Source organism: Salminus brasiliensis, chromosome 1 (genome assembly GCF_030463535.1).
Source record: "Salminus brasiliensis chromosome 1, fSalBra1.hap2, whole genome shotgun sequence".
NCBI lineage: Eukaryota > Metazoa > Chordata > Actinopteri > Characiformes > Bryconidae > Salminus > Salminus brasiliensis.
In genome coordinates this window covers 46121462-46140860 of record NC_132878.1, presented here as the reverse complement: position 1 = coordinate 46140860, position 19399 = coordinate 46121462, and the positions used below count along the sequence as shown (strand labels likewise).

The following is a 19399-nucleotide window of genomic DNA, read 5'->3' as shown; positions in this document are numbered from 1 at the left end:
GCAGTTGCTATGCATTTACATTTACATTTAAGGCTTTGCAATTTACCCAAGGATAACTTCAGCTAGTTTAAATAGGCAAAACAATTAAAAGATACCTCTAAGTTTAGACACTACTAAGACAAGTCAGTAAGGTGACCACTCTTGCTATTCGCCCAAGTATTCTCGGAAGAGGTGGGTCTACAGTCTGCAAGCGACTCTGCCTGGACACTTGTTTTCAGTGGATTTTGCCCTAGAGCCACCCCTTACAAGTGCATTATTTTGAATCTCCGATTACTAGCATTTTATATAGTAGTATAGTAGATTACTAGTCTTTATATAGTATCTAGTACAAAGTCTTATTATTGTGCATGGGAATTAAATTATTTATGCCAATATGTTTATAATTCTTTATTTACATTTTTAAAGACAGTTTAAAGACATTTAAGTGTGGCACAAAGACATATACTTAATGCTTATTTTTAAAAATCTACACCTTACACTTAATTAACTGTAAAGCATGCTGTGGAACCTTGCTTGACATTTTATTAACAGTCTCTAATATGAACAACTGTACATAAAGATTATAACTGATTTTTAAAAATATTGTAAATAAACCACATACTACATAATACTACATGCTAATACTGTTTTCCTTCTGAGAAACTTTGTCCTCTGTATTCGATGCATTAAATTCAACTAACATGTATATTAAAAATTATGTATTTCAACAATTATACTATTATATATAATTGTTATAATATTATATATAATATAATATAATATTTACATTCTTGAGGATATATATCTTGAGGAACACATACAGATAAAATCTATGTTCCATAACTGATATCTATAGTTAATGTACTTCATGACAAGATCAGATTTGTGATAAAACTGAACTGGATCATGTACTCAAGCTGTTGAAAAGTTTGCCTTGTGATTGAATAAACAGACACTTCTTTTTGTTAACTATTGGTAAGTTCATTATTGCAGTCTGACTTTTCATCATTGTACCATACATCGCTATTCTGATCAAACAAATCAGGATTTTTTATAAAAACTCTCAGTTAAGCCCATCTTTACCAACATACAACCCCAATATTCTAGAGCCCAGAATAAAACAACAACAATGACATCATGTAGGAGATGTGATTCAGTGCAAAGAGCAAAGGAGAAGGAAGAGGAAGGTTCCTGACTGCAGCTGGAATGGCAAAGACAGTGGTGCAGTGCCATGTTAACACATCCATGCACACACCACACAAACACACACATAAGCCTCTCAGTGCTTCAAAAATAGACCACTCCCCGGGACCTAACACTATCAGACAGCACTCGCCACTCTTTTACATTAACTGTTGCCTGAGAGGATCTCATCTTTTCATTTAGCAACCACAAACAAATGAAAGCCTTATTTGAGGTGGATAAAGTATTAAATTCTTATGTCCATCCTGATTTCTTGAAGAATTCCGCACTGATGCACAAAATGTCCTAATCAATAATTTATCCAATAATTTATAAATTGTTCCGACCAGAGGAGGATGTGTCCCCCTTGTGAGTCTTGGTTCCTCCCAAGGTTTCTTCCTCCAGCTCCACCTCCAGGGAGTGTTTCTTGCCACTGTTGCCTTTGGCTTGCTCACAGGGGGCCTTAGGTTTTCATGTCTTCTTAAGATGGTTGATTTCTTGTCTTTTTACTAATTACTGATTGTGTAAAGCTGCTTTATGACAACACCATTTGTAAAAAGCGCTATACAAATAAATCTGACTTGATTTGATTCAATCAATCAGGAAATCTTAGAAGAAACGTCATGTCTTCTCTGAGAAGGCCGAAGCAGAGGGTCATTGGACCATCAAACAGAAAAATGATCTCAAGCTTATCTGAAAATTCACCAAGGCTTGATTTCAGGGGAAGTCCTAGAAGATTCTGGAGTGGTTGTCAGTCGCCAGACTGACCTCATGGAAAATATTTGTGGGATTTGAAGAAGATGGCTGCATCTGGTTGCATCAGTATCAGTATGAGTGAGGTCACTCAGGAATTCCTCAGGAATGCATGCTAGAAGCTGGTGTCTGGCTACGCATCATGTTTGCAACAGGTCATAACAGTAAAAGGGTTTTCTACTAAGTACTTGTGATGAAGGGGTTGAATCATTGAATAACGGGAACCATCTATTGTTCCACAGCACTGTAGAACCCCCACCATTTCTCTAAACTGCTCTCAGTCTCCAGGAGCAGGCCAGTTTTGATGAGAAACTGTTTTTTCCACAATGCCATTTCTTGAAAAGCAAGAGTAGATACAAAGTCACATCTTTATGGAGCTCTGTTGCCAGTGAAGGGGGGCATGTTCACTCTTGTACACACTGCACTGAATAAAATACTAATCAAATAAGTATCTGCTCTAGGGGGGTAATCACTTTTTAAGTTGCAAATGTTGGCTGAGTATAGGAGTTACCAACCCACATTCATAGAAGATCAACCTGAATTTCTGAGCTACTGTTAATCTAGAGATTCAGTTTAAAAAGTAAGTGTATATAAATATTCCTTATAGTCTTATGCAAAAGTAACTGATGCCCACAAAGCAGGGGAAGGTTATAAGAAGATAGACACGTGAGTTTAGCTTGTTTTTTTGTCAGGATTAGGTGGACAAGATTAGATTTGGAAGACTCTCAGCTCAAATGCTGCTAAGAAAGGCAAACCAAAACCCCCACATATATGTTCCAATGTGTGGCATTGCTTGCACAAACAATCTTCATGAAAAAGTGCTGTGGACTGATACAGTCAAAATATATCATGTTTTGGGGTTTAAAATATTATAACATTTCCTACAAGACTATTGAAAGAGTTTGTAAGATGTGATTTTTGCCAAAGAGAGTGTTAAATCCTGACTCTATTTCTATGTTTTAAGCACAGACCACATTGACGATTAAGAACAGTAACATTTGTTCATAAATATTCTGTTTTATGTTTTGATCAACTACTGGGCAGAGTTTAGTACTTCTTTAATTGACAAACTGTGGCAAGAGTGCAAAAGAACAAGTTTAGAAAACCTAGATCGCCACTCACCTCTCTCACAGGTTCTGGACCAGTAGCCAGTTCCAGTGCAGTCGCAGATAAAACGGTTCCAGCCCTCTTTGCAGACGCCATTGTTACGGCACGGGTTGCTGTCACACTGCTTGCCACCCACTTTGCTGCAGGAAGGCTTGATTCCAGATACATTTTGGGCTTCCGCAATCTGACGAATGTCTTTGCTGCGACCATCAATAAACAGGTCCCGTATGCAGCCCACATATCCATAATTGAGAACAGCAGTCCACAACTCGGTGGGCAGGACCAGGTCAGCCCTGTTGTCAGGTAGACCTCCTAAATAAAGTTCTCCTTCCAGGTCCAGAATTTCATTTTCCCCAGTGGCAGTGAATGGCGTCCTTCGGCTGTTCACTGAGATGATTCCTGTGGAGGAACCAAAATAGGCTGACTGACATGTCAATGAACATTTATGCATTTATTACTCATTTACTCATAGGCGTACTATTCAGTAACTACTAAAGTAACTACTACAAGTGTGGTGCTACACGTGCCACTGCCATAGTTGCCTATTTTCCTTTTTTTAATTTTTGCTCACGACAGCACAGCACTTTTTGGAAATTTTGGACCAGAAGCAGTAACTGCTCCCACGACAAAGTGCACACCTGTGTTGACCAATGTAACTTTTTATACTGACCAGGTTTCACAGTAGAGTATATACTAAGCACACATTTAAGCTTTGACTTTCAAAAAATTATACAAAGAGAATTCTATAATTTGTTTAAATGATTAATTTTTTACTTTAGGAGCAAAAATATCCAACATACAAATCACTCATGTAAAACAGTAATTACCCTCTTATCCTCTCAAGCAACAAATTAACCAAAGATGATAATTGATAATGAAATACAGCAGACATTCAAACTTACTCATACTGACAGTTACCATCAGAGGGCTGAGAGATATTTAATATAAGATACAAACCATCAAACTACCACTGCCATGTTTAACTGATGGAAGTAAGGATGTCAGGATACCAGCATGTGTTATAAATAACAAGAGAAAATATTAACATTACAAGCACAGTGGTCAAGTACAATACTGTGCTGTGAAACTCACTCAACCAGTTATGGCACAACATGTCAACAGTGGTACCTGACCGTGAACATTAAAAACAAACAGGTCGTTGATTAGAACAAGAAAACCCCTGACCTGGTTCCTAGTATCAGGTCCACCATTGGTATATAACCATGAAATGTGATCTAGTGACATTAGCTAAATGTCAGTAACAAGTTCATTGTATAAAGACTCAGCAGTGTTTTGACCACTGAACAGAACCATGATATACAACATTGTTTATACAACAGTTAGTTCCGACCTCAAAACCTGATTTGTTAAGCTTAGAGGTATCTTTGATTTTTATTCTATTCAAAGTAGCTAAGGTTATTCTTGAGTAAACAGTGATAAGCACTTGATAAGAGTGTCTGCTAAATGCCATAAATGTAAATGTAAATTTGTTGAAGCATTCTAACTGTGATGATGTGTGTTAACAGTACGGCTTTATCCACACTAAAATTGTCACCAACAACAGTGAAAGCTAAGCTAAACCCCCATACCATAATACTAAACTAGGTGAAAGGTTAAAATTACAGTTTCTATTGTTTGTAAAAGTCTAGATATAAGTTGGGCAAACTGTAGCAGTGCTTCTAGTGTTAAGAAAATCCCAGAGGCTGTTGCACACACAGCTTGCTATTATTGCTGGTTATGAGCCACTGTAGCATCAGCGTTAGGGCAGTACATTTCTCCGAACTAGGCCCTGTGTGGTTAGTGTGGACGGCTGTCTAGATTTCTTATGTAAGTATTTTATTTAAAGATCCAATGACGCCCAAGCTTCAGCTTTCTCACGGAAGGCTGTCGTTCGCTGCTAGGATTTCCTGCTAGTTTATTGATTTCATCTTGCCCTCCACACTTTGGTTTCCAGTGCCAAAGGAAGCAAAGCAGCTCCAGAGCATCACTGAACAACCACTATGCTTCACTGTAGGCAGGGTGTTCTTTTCAGCATATAAGTCATTCTAAGAGTCTGTCCATTCTTGATTTTTGGTTAGGTTTGGTTGTTAATATGAGAAAAAAAACTAAAAAACAAATGGACTCGTAACTATCTGCTACTTGGACTCGTAATTATCTGCCATTATTAATACCACCATTATTACCTATTTGTTATACCTGGTTTGGTAATTGTTATCATTAATGTTTAAATAGTTCTGACCAGAGGAGGATGGGTCCCCCTTGTGAGTCTTGGTTCCTCCCAAGGTTTCTTCCTCCAGCTCTGAGGGAGTTTTTCCTTGCCACTGTTGCCATTGGCTTGCTCACTGGGGGTCTTTGATCCATCATGTCTTACGTTATTTTCTTCTTTGTCTCTGTTTTTTATTAATCACTATTTATGTAAAGCTGCTTTGTGACAACAACAGTTGTAAAAAGCGCTATACAAATAAATCTGACTTGACTTGTTAGCTGACCGTATAATAATACTTAATATTTGGTGATACTATGTAGGGGCCACTGAATTTGCAAAACAAACAAACAAACAAACAAACAAACAAAAACAAAACAGCACCCTATGTAGTTTTAGTCTGAACCTGTCAATAATCCTCTGCCACTTTGGTGTGGGTGGCCCATTTAGCATGTTATTTAACAAAAGGCAAGCGTTATTTACTATATTATGTGAGAGTTTATTGCAATAATTGAATCTGTTTTTGTTATTTTCAAAATAAAATTTCTGTAAGTATGTATGGAATGGGGCAAAAGTGCAAAGCAAATTATCAATCAATCAATAACTTTTAATGCCAAGTATAGTTTGCGACTGCAAAAAACATTTACCCCTTAGTGGTTTGATTTTATACTGTAACTGACAAACATTTACTTCCAAGGATTTATGGTTTATGATGTCTGTTTTTTATCACATGTCTGCTGTGGGATGGCATCCCATTCTGCCCAAGTCAGCCAACGTGCTGGTCACTCTGGCACGAACCAACTGGCGTAAGCAGAATTTGGACTTATCACTGAACATAATGTTCTTCCACATGTTCAGATTCCAGTGCACATGTTGCCAATACCAGCCCAAATGGGCTTGACGGTGAAGGGTATTCATAGCGATGAGACTGGAGAATAGCTGCGTGCAGTCTGTTCCGGATTGATTGGGCAGACAGCCGTCTGTTATATCGTCCTACAACCGTGACTGCAAATCTCTAGAGGGCAGCCTATGATACCTAATCCCTATTCAAAACAGTTGTAGCAGACCCCATGCTCACAGGTGCTGCCAATTGATATCAATAGCAACAGCAAAATAAGCTGTTTGGCAATGGCAGAGAAGATTTGGCGAATTCTCAGCTCTGCTGCTCATCCCACAAATGCATGTTCCTTACAAATGTGGCACCATTTAAAAGGGAAATTACCATGCTTTCCAACAATATAAGATTTATTGCCAAGAAGAAACATCAAAGAAAAAATCTACCAAACACAAATTTCCTTACTTTTTGTGTATGAAGTACACATATAATCTCTATCACATTAACAGAAACTCACCTGATCTTCCATCTCGTTGGATATCCACATGGTGCCAGGCCCCGTCATTGACTTTGATCTGTGTGCCTTTGACTTTTATTGTGCCTGATCCCATATCCAACAAAAGGTACAAGCTACCATCCAAAAGCTCCACAGCAAAGAAATCCACCCTGTTGCTTTTCTGACTGTGGGCATCCCGCTTGTCTTGAGGCTTGCCCTGAGTATAAAGGATCAGTCCATTTGGTTCAGAAGTACGGAAGTCAAAAGAGATGGAGCCAACACGCTTGGTATTCCACTTGGGCAGACCAAGGAATGACTCTGCTGTTTCAAATGAGATGGGATCCAGAGTGGGCACATTTTCACATTTGAAGACCACGTCCCCCTGCAACTTCATTTTGGGGTCCGCAATCCGGGCAAGGCGAGACAGCTCCAAGCGTATATCATTATTTTTGTAAACCACCTAAAACCAAAAAAAAAAAACATATTAGTGACAGTGTTCCAGCTCCAGACTTGGCCGACCACCAAAGACCACAGTTGACCACTCCTTTTTCAGAAACACCTAGCATATCATGTACAATCCTATTTGATTATAGTAAAAGCTAGCAGTTCCTGTTTTTCAATATTGTTTTTTTCTTACACTACTGTTATAATACTAAGTTACAACAATATGGTTATAACATATTACAACCAGTTGTAATGTCCAAACCAACTGACAAATAGGCCTGTGAAATATCTAAAAGTAATTCATAATTAAAATAATTAATCGATATTATAAAAGTCAACACTATCAATAATGGCTGGTTTGGACACAGTAAGGAAAAAATGAACAGCACAACATTTCTCTGAAGTTAAGCAACCACAAGTCTGATGGCTGGTTGCAGTATGAGGGGGATGGGCCAAGCCACACATATGTTTCAATGACACAACAACCCCAATTTCTTTCAGAAATCTTATTTTGCTATATCGTAAGAAAGCAGGGTTACATTTAGAAATGAAGGGGCTGACAGCCTTGACCAGAATAAACCGCATGCATCATGTCCTTTCTGTTCATTACATGGAGTAACAGAGTTCTGTTAATCGTTCCATTTATCATTTCTTTTAACTGCTTAATTTAGATGTTTTGACAGTCATGTGGTATTGAGCTGTTAGTTGCATTACAGACACACTCTGATGTTAGCATAAGACGGCCAGTGTGATCAAGTAGGTTGGTAGCAAGCCAGCTAATGTTATGAAATTAGATGGGCTGGTAGTATTTGTACACGGCCAGTGCTCTTGTCAAATTATTTTTCTGGTCTGGACCGAGTCCAAATACCATTTAAAACTTTATTTTCCCTCTAACCTTCACCAGTGCATATTGACTTTCGCACAGGGCTTAAACTGGGTCGTAGTAGCTTTGGTTCATCTCAGCAGCAAACCAGAGCATTGAGCTCCAGAGCTATAATTTGATGGAAAAGTAAATTGTAAAATGTAAAATGTTTGTGAACCCACATTGAGAAATCCTCTATCCTCACCCCCTTCAAGTATATTTGTGTTTTTTGCTGCTCTACATTTATCATCACCCTCGTCTCATTCTACTACCCTGTACGTTTTGGCATGTTTATTTCAGTACATGGTTCCATTTTCATTATATATCAAAATGTAGACTAGATAATATGCAGATGTTTATTTTATACATACAAAGTAATTTAAATCATGAATAAAATGTCTTCATTTGAAACTATTTAAGCTCTGAATAGAATAGAGATTTTGAGAATATTTGTTTTGCTTTTGTACTTCTTAGATTTACGCTAACCCTGAAATGAATATCTAGTCTTTACCACAGTGATTTGCTGCCAAACTTTCCAAGGCTGCCTTATGAATATTTGTTTACCCTGATGCTCACATTTAAAAAAAAAAGTTGTTATAACAAAAAATGTTGATATAAGTGACAGTAATATTAAAAATAACCATTATTGGTATTGTTTTTTATTCAAATGCATAGCAGATTATACATCCATACCTTTTATGTGAACTTCAAAATATATGACAGACACTGACAAAACATTTCCAAGTATATTTGTCATTTAAAGGAGATCTAGCACACACATAAGAAATAATTTTGATTTAGATAAGAGTCCTTAAATACATAATAATAATAAAAAAGGGGGCATTGATAGTTCCACTGTAACACACAAACATAAAAAAAGAAAGTCACAGAATTACTGAAGAAAACAGAAAGGACAACTGTGACATGTGATGGTTGGACATCCATTACCACATAATCTATTGTCACCATGACAACATTTTATGACAGATGAGTGGTAGCAGGCATCTCATGTGCTCCAATGAGAGCCACATGAGTACAGATCTGGCTAAGCCGTTGTAGAGGAACGACAGTTTACTGAGAAATATTTAGCTTTAACATGGCTGCTGCTGCGGAACTGGGTACATTTTTGGTTATCGTTCCTCACCCCGTTCATTCCCACACCACTAGCCTAGCTCCCAGAGTCCCTCCAGCCTCAGGTGTGTGTTTTGCTTTGCCCACTTTGCGTTGTCACGGTTGTGTTTGGTTTTTCCTTTGGCCCTGTACTTGCTGCTTTTTCTTATGTTTACCCCTTTTGTGTTGATGATAAACTCTCTTGCATCATACCATCCCTGCAAGTGTTTACCCCTCCTTATCAGACCTAGCCAGTCATGACACAGATAAGCCAGGCCATACAAATAAACCCAAATCCCCTAGCAACACTTCCCAAGGACCTCCACGCTCTCTTCATCCCACAGCAACTGTAGCTGTCCCCCATCATTCATATTGTGGGACCTGTTAAAAAAAGAAAAAAGGTAAAGACATTTTATTACAGTGATAGCAATATATATTACAATATAGCATAGTAAAGCACTTCTGTACTGCAATGTACACATCATGCCTAATTAACACCTTTAGTAATAAGTCACTGTAACTGTGCCAAGGTAATTAAATCAGTTTTTGTTTTCTCATTACGTTTTACTGTGACTAGAAATGACCGTGTGATTGTGGCATGATTTTCTTTTTTTCATGCTTTATCCATTGGAAAGGGTTTGCTTAGCTAGTGTTATACTGTGCAACATAGAATGATAAAGAATATTAAAGCCAAAAAGCAAAGTTTAACCAAGCTAAATTTAGCTTAAAATGAGAAAAGCTATGCATGTATAGCAGTGTGTCAGGCCTGTGTTGTCCCTGGGGCGATCCCCAAACCCTGCCCTGATGCCCAAATTCCGGAAGTCGGCCGCGCATGTGCTTTGCGTCCGGCTTCCCTTATTAACCCGACAAGAAACACCTGGGACCAGGGCTTCATAAGCCAAGGTGATTCAGTCTCTCGTTGTCGTGAATTAGCTCTGTTGCAACCTCACCGCGTTCTACAGTCTGCTCAAAGGGGAAGTACATTGATCTAGATATTTTATGTTTGGTCTGAATACTGTTGTTCACATTTTCTTTGTTGCCCTGTTATTTAAGTCCTGTATGTTTGCCACTGTTTCTAGCTGTATCAAGTTGTTGTTTGATCCGACAACTGCTTCGCAGTTATGTTTGTTGTTTTGTCTTGTTTTATTTCCGAAGCCTTGCTTCTTAGTTCATCATTTGGTTTTGTTTTGGTCTGGAGCCCTGCTTCGCTGTTCAAGTTCCTGTGTTTTGTCTTCTGTTGTGCACCTTTCACTACCCCTTAGTTTGTGTCTGCTCAGTTCAAGTATTTCCTGTTATACCCTTTAGAGCCCTCCCAGTCCCAGGTGTCTTACGTTGCCCAGGCTAAGTTGTCAAGTTCTGTTTCTTGTTTTCGTGTTATGACCCTTAGATTGCTGTATCTCTTATAAATTCGTGTTTTTTTGTTACTTTGTCTCCCCATGTTCCATTGTTCATTAAAATCTTGCAACCCTGCAAGTGTTTCCCTGTGTTCTCACTGCCATGCCTGACAGGGCAAGACACTGTGCACATATTTAGTAGGGCTGTACCTGAATTTTGTCACTAATGAATGAACTAATGAACATCTCTAATGTTAAATACTAGCAACAGACAAATTACACGACATGGTCTAATAATTAAGAAATAATTAAGGGTAAGTGGTGTAAAGACAAAAATCTGTAAGAAAAAATAACTAATCAAGTTTTTTTTCTGTGGAGGAAGTGGCATGCAGGCTAATTGCATGTTTATCGTAGACTACAGTTAGCTAGCTAGTAATAGTAGTTTATTACTTGTTTGTTACTCGTCATATTCAGAACTATACTGTGTCTGAATATATACATGCACACAACTGCACTTTTTCTGTTGAAAGATTACACTTACCAGACAAACTGGGTACCCAGGGGAGAATCCGCATTGCTTCTGTTCCATTTAGGCTGCGCTGTAAGCTAAATGAAGGCGTTCTGAGACATGCTTGGTCTGGGAGAAGGGGGTGGGTCTGGCATAGCCTATGGTTGCAAATTTGACAACACAGTTGATGAACAACTGTTGCTTTATTGCTACAGAACAGAAGGGCATGGAACTACTGAATCCATGTTCTCTACAGTTACTGGCCTAAACAATCATGAAAATGCATGGTTCTAGCCTACATGCTGGTATTGTAAGCTTCATAAATCCGGATCAGTGTAACTTAGACATGATACACATCATAACAGACAGTAAGAGTAAAACTTACTCTATCTTACCCATCGGCAATGTCATGGACCTGTCATGTAGTATCGGCAAGTAATCCAGCTGGAAAACAGCTAAAATTCTGGTTTTTTTTTTATTTTTATTTCTCTCTCTCTCTGACCGGTGCGCCGGGGGATGCGAAAATTCCACCAGCTAAAAAAGTCCTGAAACAGTGTTGTGCCGCAATCCGACTTCCCGCAAGAATCTGACTACCCTTCGTGTTCATGTGCGTCAAGCAGCAGTATGGGCACAACGGATTATCTTCTACATTTCTGATTGTTTTTAGGAGCGAGAGAAAAGCGGCGCTGTGCCTCTGTTTGCATGTACTTGCCTTGTGTCTGTGTGTGTGAATGTGATCATATTCACGCATTACATGTTATGACGTCACACGTAATGCAGCACAAGCTACAAACTATCTAATAAAGAGCTAATTGTTTAAGTGCTCAAAAAAAACTACTAGGGCATTTTTGATAATATGACTTGATAATATGACTGTGGATGGAAGTTTACATACACTTACATCTTAACTAAAAAAAAAAAAAAGAATTTGGTGAAAAAGTTCTGTGTATTTTTCACCCGTTAAGCTACTGCTACTGCTGCTAATAATAATAATAACAACAAATGTTTTGGAATGTTTATATAAAACAATATTTAATATTTGTATATTTTCAAATAAACTTGATTTAATTCAATCAAATTACATTTAAACATACATAATTCTAACTCTGACATTCTATTTGTTGTTTTTCTATTTGTCTTCCTGTGTCATTTAATACTGGTATAAGACCAATGTTTACTGGGTGTCAATGCTGCCCTCCAGACTGACTCTGCTGTCATGGGGCCACATACACATGCAATTCACCCTTCAGCTGAGCCAGTAAACCTTACCACCATGCTCCACTCACTCCCCTGATAAGATTGATCCCTACCTAGACTTTTACTAAAACCACTACTACTTACATAACTTCCACTACATACTAATATATCATTAGATTACCATATCAATTATAAATCTAATCTTCATTCCCAGTGATAAGACTTCTAATGCTAAGTTGTACATTATAACCACATACAACAAACTACAAAAGGGAAAGCACTGTAAATTGAAATCCACTGAAGCAGAAAATTAAAAGCATTTTTCTCCCTAAGGAAAGAGCTTTTTCTGGTATATAGGGCACTGTGTGCACAGCAAACAGCAGTTTTGTTTGAGAGCACAGCTGTCAGCAAACATATTTTGCAGCTCTTCGATTACAGATAATCCTCAAAGATTTGATAGTAAATCAACACAGGTGCTCTGATAACTGACTAATGAGAGAAAGAGATCCACAGTTTAGACATTTAAATATTTTAAATTTGTCCCAGTCCATATTTCAGGACAACAAAAAAAAAGAAACACTGAATGCAAGCTGTTCTAGAAAACCCTGGAATGCAATAATGTGATGCTTCTAACAGCCATAAGCAATAGAAGTAAAAAGAAGACTGACACAGTGCATAGTTTCTCCAGCATTCTTAGTCCTTTTCTGACAGTTTGCTGGTCACTGTATAAGGCTTAATATTAATAACAAAGACAATGATAATACAACAAACAAGGTATGAAGGCCTGCCGCTGGCACAGATGTAAGAATGACTGAATACATAAATCCATGTATTACAGGAGGGAGAGAATCAATAAATGAACCGTGAACTTGAGTCGGTGCCCAAGTAACTGTGAAAAATAAACCAAGCACATTAGATTTAAATACTTTCATTATTATATATCGAAAGATATATAGATTTAAATATAGATTTGTGATTTTAGGTGGTTGCTATGGCAATTGCAAGTGTCATTGCTATGGCATCTCAGGTTGTTTCTAGGGTGTTACTAAGTGTTTTTTGTGGTACCCCATTTGGTTGGTTGGACGTTAATAGTGTGTTTGTATCATCACATCAACAGATGTGGACTGGATAGCCTGTGTTGAATATGTCATTTTTTATGTTATTGTATTCTATTGTGCAAAGAATATATGTGATTCTTTCTATAGCTCTGATATTAAGAGTTTTGGTTTTCTTTCAAGTAGGATGTCTATTTTGGTCATTAAAATATATTTGCTCATTAACATGTTCATTTGACTGGCTTTTACCAAGGACACATGTAAAAATACAGTAGCGAATTCATGTTATCTAGTGTCTATATGCGAATAGTAATATTAACATATTATATTATTATATTATGTATTTAACCTGTACATTTTAAACGGTGCAGTAATGTGTATAGGTGTAAGTTAATGTGTATATATTCTGTATTTCCATTTTTATAAGTTTGTGTTTTTACTATCATGGGGGACTACGCACTTACGATTTCACTTACCTTTACACTTGTTTTAATGTGGCAAACTTGATTTGATTTTATTTGACCTACCTCTACTACACATTTTGTGTGTAGTAAAATGATCGCTACTGGATTTAATAAACATATATTTAGAGATTAAGTTTAAACCTATTATTTTAAAGAACCATTCAAAAGGTTGAGTGTTTTTGGTTGAAGGTTAGTTTTTATAAAATCAAGCTTCCAGAAAACTCACCTCTTTCAAGCAGCCCATGAAGTTATTGCTGACTGGAGATCCAGGAAGGTCAGCAGTGCTAGGACTGCCCCCAACATAGAAAAAGTCATCAGAGCCCAGCATTGTATAGTCTTCTTGGGTATAGCCAGTGGTGGTCAGGATACCATCCACCGAGATGGTCACCTGTTTAATAATAATAATATGGGAAACCAAATAATCAGCCACTCTCTTGGCCCAGAATGCAACCCACATAAGCGAGATCTTTTTCTTTTTTGTCTCTGAATTGATTGGAAATACCCTGATCTCAATACCTTGGACTGTCGGATTTGAAAAAGGCAGCGTTTTGTTTTTTTTTGTTTTTTGTTTTCAGGATTGCTCACAGCACACGTCCACAGGGCAGGTAAAGAAAATACTGCCAAAGCACATTTTCTTTATCTTTGATGGGGGTAAGAAAATGAATTATCATTAGGACTGGATAATTACTGGTTAAGGGGTTAGTAAATGTTAAACCAAGGACAAATTGCTTGTACTTGTTTTAGTTCTCAGGGTTCACTATGTACTATCATACTCTCTTTCACACACACACACACATATAGTTCCACATAAAATCCTACACATAAACATACTCTCTCTCTCTTTCTTACACCCATACACACACATACATACACTGACATGCATTGTGAAGGAAGGCGTTTCCACTCAGAAAATCAAATATATATTTTTTCCAATATGTAATCAAACCAAAATTAATAAACATGAAAGTAGGTGGATAAATTTTGAAAAAGGATGATAAATGATTATCTTAAAGCCACAAAGCCATACAATGACAGCCATGCAGAAGTAAAGCAAGGTAATGTCATAAGAAGTGTCAAGACGCACACTCGCACACAATTACGGCATGCAGAAGATATTCACAGAAGATGGGGAAAATGGAGTGATCAAGTGTTAGGGGTGGTGATCATGAATAGTTCCATGAAGATGTGAATGAGATGGATTTGTTTGTGTGTGGGCATGCCATGCGCAGTATTATTTAATCAACTGCCAGAGCTCCCAAAATTGAGATTTCTGTTGGTGTGTTAGGGTTTCTTTTTAAATAACTAAAATTTATTTATTGGAAAGCAAGTCAGTTATTACTGACAATCCTCACAAAAAATTTGGAGGCTTGGTTAAACAAAAACTGAAAGTTTTAAGTCCCTTAAACTTGATTAGTGTGAATGCAGTTTCAAGTCATAAGAAGTGTATAAAATCACACTATTGAAGTGTTCAGCCCAGAAAAAAGAAGGACATCATAAGATAAGGATAAGACGCGATAAAAGGGGAAATGTTAAAAAGTGAAAAGCCCTGGTAATACAAACCCATTTCCTCATTTTTTGAAAAGAGTGTCTACATTGAAACTCAAAAAAAAAGAAAGAAAAAAGGGAGAAGGACACACGGCAAACCCAAAAAAGGACAATAAAATGATATCTACCAGACAATGTAGTTTGTTTACCATAGCGTGTCCAATGCCTGAGTGCTTTGAGGAAAAGGGGAAGAAAGGAAATCAAAACAATAGTGAACAGAACGTTGTTAATAAATGGAAGAAATTAAAAGAGAAAAATAAAAAAATGATGAAGATTTAGGGTGTTAGTACATTAGTTTTGTTAGAAAGTGGTTAGTACTAAAAATGGTCCCATGAATGGTCAGTGTTAGTCTACCAAGTTATGTTGTCTCAAGGAGAGAAGACAGAGAATAAGAAAGAAACGTTAAGAGAAAGATAGAGAAAAAGACAGGCAGGGAGTCCTTCAGTCCATCAGCTCACAACTCTTTGGTAGTGCTGTATATTTTGCCAATCTGAACAAAGTAGTGACATAGAAAAAGTACTTACTTGTCAACTTCTTTCAAATCCACTAAAAATCTGCCATACCTGGCAGTGAGGTTTAGGGGCAGTTCAACAATATCAAGCCAGATTTCATGCTCTAGCTTTTACTGAATCCTCAGTACACAGAAGCCAGCTGTGGTATTAGCAGTCATAAATCATGTGGATATTTTTGTAATTTTAGTAAATTAAGTCTTGCATTTAATGTGATTCCGTATTTTATTTACATAGGGTATACTGTGGTACAGGGTTGGGCAGTTCCAGTGTGGAGGGCCACATTTCTCCACAGTTTTTTTGCTCAGGAACACCTGTAGTAGCTCCAGTACGTAGCTTGCATACAAGCTGTGCTAAAGGTTCGTTCCTGGCTATATTTGGGCTACAATCCTAAAATTCTTTTTATTTTCTTGAGATTAAGCAAGTGTACATTTGCTGCAAGAACTGTCAGTTGTTGATTACAATCTGACAAGTGTTGACAGGCTGGGTGGTCAGCTAAAGCTTAGAAAGTAAAGCTTTAAAAAAATAGTTTTTGTGTGAGAGGACATGTAAGAATGCCTCTACAGTAGTGTAAACAGATCTATGGCTAGTAACCTAGTAACATATAAGCAATAAAAATTTGACCATGGGCATTAATGTTTACTTCCTAAATAGTCTTTCTACACAATTATTTACTTAGGACAATTAAACTTACTATTAACTTACTAATACAATAAATTACTACTAATTACTACTAAATCACACAAAATGAGTTTCATCTGGAAAGGGTAGATTTTTGTAACATTGTACATATTACCAAATCCACTTCCACCCATATCCCACTTCTTTGACTGATTAACTTAATATATACTAATATATAAATCCATGGTTGTTCTGGGTCTGCTGTATGACAGTATTTACACTCATAAAATGCCCATTTGTGCTTTTTGGAAACCAATCCTCGATTATCTGCAAACTTTTTTCACAGTGTCAAATTCTCTAACAGCATTAGCAATTACTGTATCAATATCGATATCAATACGTTTGTCATATTGGTTAAATTAGAATAGCTTATGTATAAACCTTAAACCCTGGATGAAGAGTGATCACATGGTTACCTGTCTCAGATTGCGTGTCACTTTGATGTCGTGCCAGGCATTGTCATTAAACTTTCCATTGACAGGCTCCACAATTGCCTCGAAGGCTCCTGAGCCCAGGTTAATGACCAGCGAAACAGCTCCATCCTTTAGTGCTAAGTTAACGTAGTCAGCCGATTTTCCCGTATGGAGGATGAGTCCATTACGCTGCCAGGTCTTGAAGGAAAGCGTGATCTCATCGCTGCTGCTCTGAATAGGGTTCTGTGATAGGTCGTAACAGAAATACTCAGAGCCTCGAAATGTTGCTACATTCTCCTCCCGTGCTGCAGGCCAAAAAAAAAAAACGTTTTTGGTTAGATTATATTATTTATACTATTATTTATTTCAGCAATCATATCTTTGCATTTTACATTAAGCCAACAAAAGGATACTATGTGAGCTTGTGATGTAACAATAATGTCCATTTTCACCATCCTTAAGGATGCATTAATACTTTAAATGCTTGTAGAAATGGAGGAGTAAGAACAAATGAGACTTCCACGTCGCAGTATCCGACCTGTGTTGTCACTGGATCATAAATGAGGTGCAATGAAATGGTGAAAGCTCTTGAAATTATTAATAAAAAAGAATCATGCTTAAAGGCTTAGTTATATAGTGTCATAGTGTATTATCATAGTTTTCTCACCATTTATTGGCCTATCCAAAATAAAGATTAAAACACATGTTCATCTACAAATTATAGTTTTTTTAACCAGTGGTCCAGACTATTTTTGTCATGATAGCACAATACACTGATGCACTATCAAGGATGTGACTATACAGTGCTGATACATAGGATTTGTACTGCATGACTTTTATAAACACATGCTAGTCTGTCCAATGACATGCAGAAGTTACAAAAAACACAGCCGGGAGGTGCTTGTTCAGACTGGGTGCTTCAATGATCACAGTTGTGGTATGTTTAGGGAGAACACCCACAGCACAAAGGTTCAGTTCTCACCAGCATTTGAGAGGACGCTAGCCTCTCAATCACAGAGCAAGAGCCGAGAAGAGAAATCATTAAAAAGACTCAGAAGCTAAAAAGGTAGTGGTTAGATTGGTTTAGAGCAATGTTTGTTTCAATAAAGCATTTTGGGATGACTCATTTATTGAGGAATTATTAAAAGTCTATTTCTTTCATTTTTAACCACTTTTAGTGTGTTTTAAGGCTACAACAGCAGAACACCATGTTAAGTTCCACTTCTATTAGCCAAAAACAAAGCTGAGGCTGCAGTGGGCACAGGGTCACCGATTATTATGGATGCAACCTACCTTGTGTCAACAGTCCAGGCTGGTGCAGGTGGTGAAGTAGTATGGGTTTTATTGGCACACTTTTAGCCTTATACCAATCATTGCCTAAATGCAACAACCTGTTTGAGTGTTGTTACTGATCGTATGCATCCTTTCATGGTCACAATCTACCCATCTTCTAATGCCATGAATAATTGAAGCAGGATGCCCATTAGTATAGTTGTTCTAATAAAGTGCTCAGTGAGTGTATTAAAATAAGGTGATATCACAGTGCTGTGACTTTATTAACTTTATTAGCATGTAACACAGATTTACCTACCAGTTACACACAGAATAATGCTGCATGTGTGTGTGTATGAGTGCACAAATTCATTTAGACTAACACCTAATAACAACCAATCAGACAATAGTGCACAAAACATCCAGTTACTTGCGTAAACATGTTTCTCTCTCTGATAACATGAGTGAGGTACCTCACTATGGTAAAACGCCCTCTGACAGGATTAATCATGTAAGAAAATTGAAAACACGCCTGTCAGCTGTTCTAATAGGGGAGCATCGCCTCCTTATTATGTAACCCATCCATGACTCTCATTTTCAGCATGCTACGTGCAAAAGGAAAATTGTGGTAAGATACCTTGCTCATGTTATCAGAGAGCCAAGGTTATGCAAGTAACTGAATCGCATGCCTCCATAAGCTGTGTTGTCCAACCAGACATGGTCTAATAGAGGTCCACTGGCTTATGAAAATATTACTACATTACATACTAATTTCTTACCGCAATACACTGAACACAGAGTGTGCAATAGATGTCGTGATGACATCAAGCAGATCAAATCTGACAAATGTGTGCAGCATAGTCCAATTGGCCACTGCACAAATGTCCTGTACTGAAATGCCATTAAAGAGAGCCCATGTGGAATAGCCTCTTTGGACCCTTAGGGGTCTGCTAGCTTTTGGCTTCACAAGCTGAGCAAACTGCTTGTGTCATCCACAAAGATAAGTGCTGGGATGAACCAGGCTTACCCCTGTGAGGAGCAGCCCGAGAGACAAACAATTTATTTGAATCTCTGAAACTTCTTGTCCTGTATCTGTACATGCACAAAGCACCAATAGGACACAAACAATGCAGTTATCACTCTTTTTTAGATGACAAGAAGACTTAAAGCTTCAGAACACTGCAAGTAAATGAGGAATCCAAAACCTTAGTCACAAAGGCTGGATTAAGCAGTAGCATCATCTTAGAGCTTTCAAACACACCGAGTTCGTACTCTTGTTTAGCGAAAACAGCAGCCAAGCAAAGCTTTGGAAAAGTGGTATAAGGCATATTATGGGGTCATAAATCTGCCCTTCTATTTGTGAAAAGAATGTTGTATGCAGTGGGACTGACCAGGGCTCTCCTAACAGGAGCTGAATAATCTCTAAAATCTACATTTTTCCTGGTCAGAG

At 37.6% G+C, this 19399-nt stretch overlaps 1 protein-coding gene across 8 annotated transcripts in view; it reads right to left on the bottom strand.

Moving 5' to 3' along the window:
- The window catches only part of nrxn3b (neurexin 3b), a 129693-nt gene that overhangs the window by 70400 nt on the left and 39894 nt on the right, over positions 1-19399 (bottom strand). For 5 of the 8 annotated variants that reach the window (XR_011979710.1, XM_072679688.1, XM_072679725.1 and 2 more), the window contains exons 5-9: positions 16681-16982; positions 15224-15247; positions 13756-13917; positions 6577-7015; positions 3037-3420 (exon numbers count right to left, since the gene is read on the bottom strand). Coding sequence is in view for 7 of the 8 variants with exons in the window: in XM_072679688.1 (XP_072535789.1) it covers positions 3037-3420; positions 6577-7015; positions 13756-13917; positions 15224-15247; positions 16681-16982 (1311 nt within the window). In the remaining variant the exon portion in view is untranslated. The remainder of the gene's footprint in view (positions 1-3036; positions 3421-6576; positions 7016-13755; positions 13918-15223; positions 15248-16680; positions 16983-19399) is intronic. The other 3 variants (XM_072679697.1, XM_072679716.1, XM_072679743.1) reach the window with 1 other exon arrangement.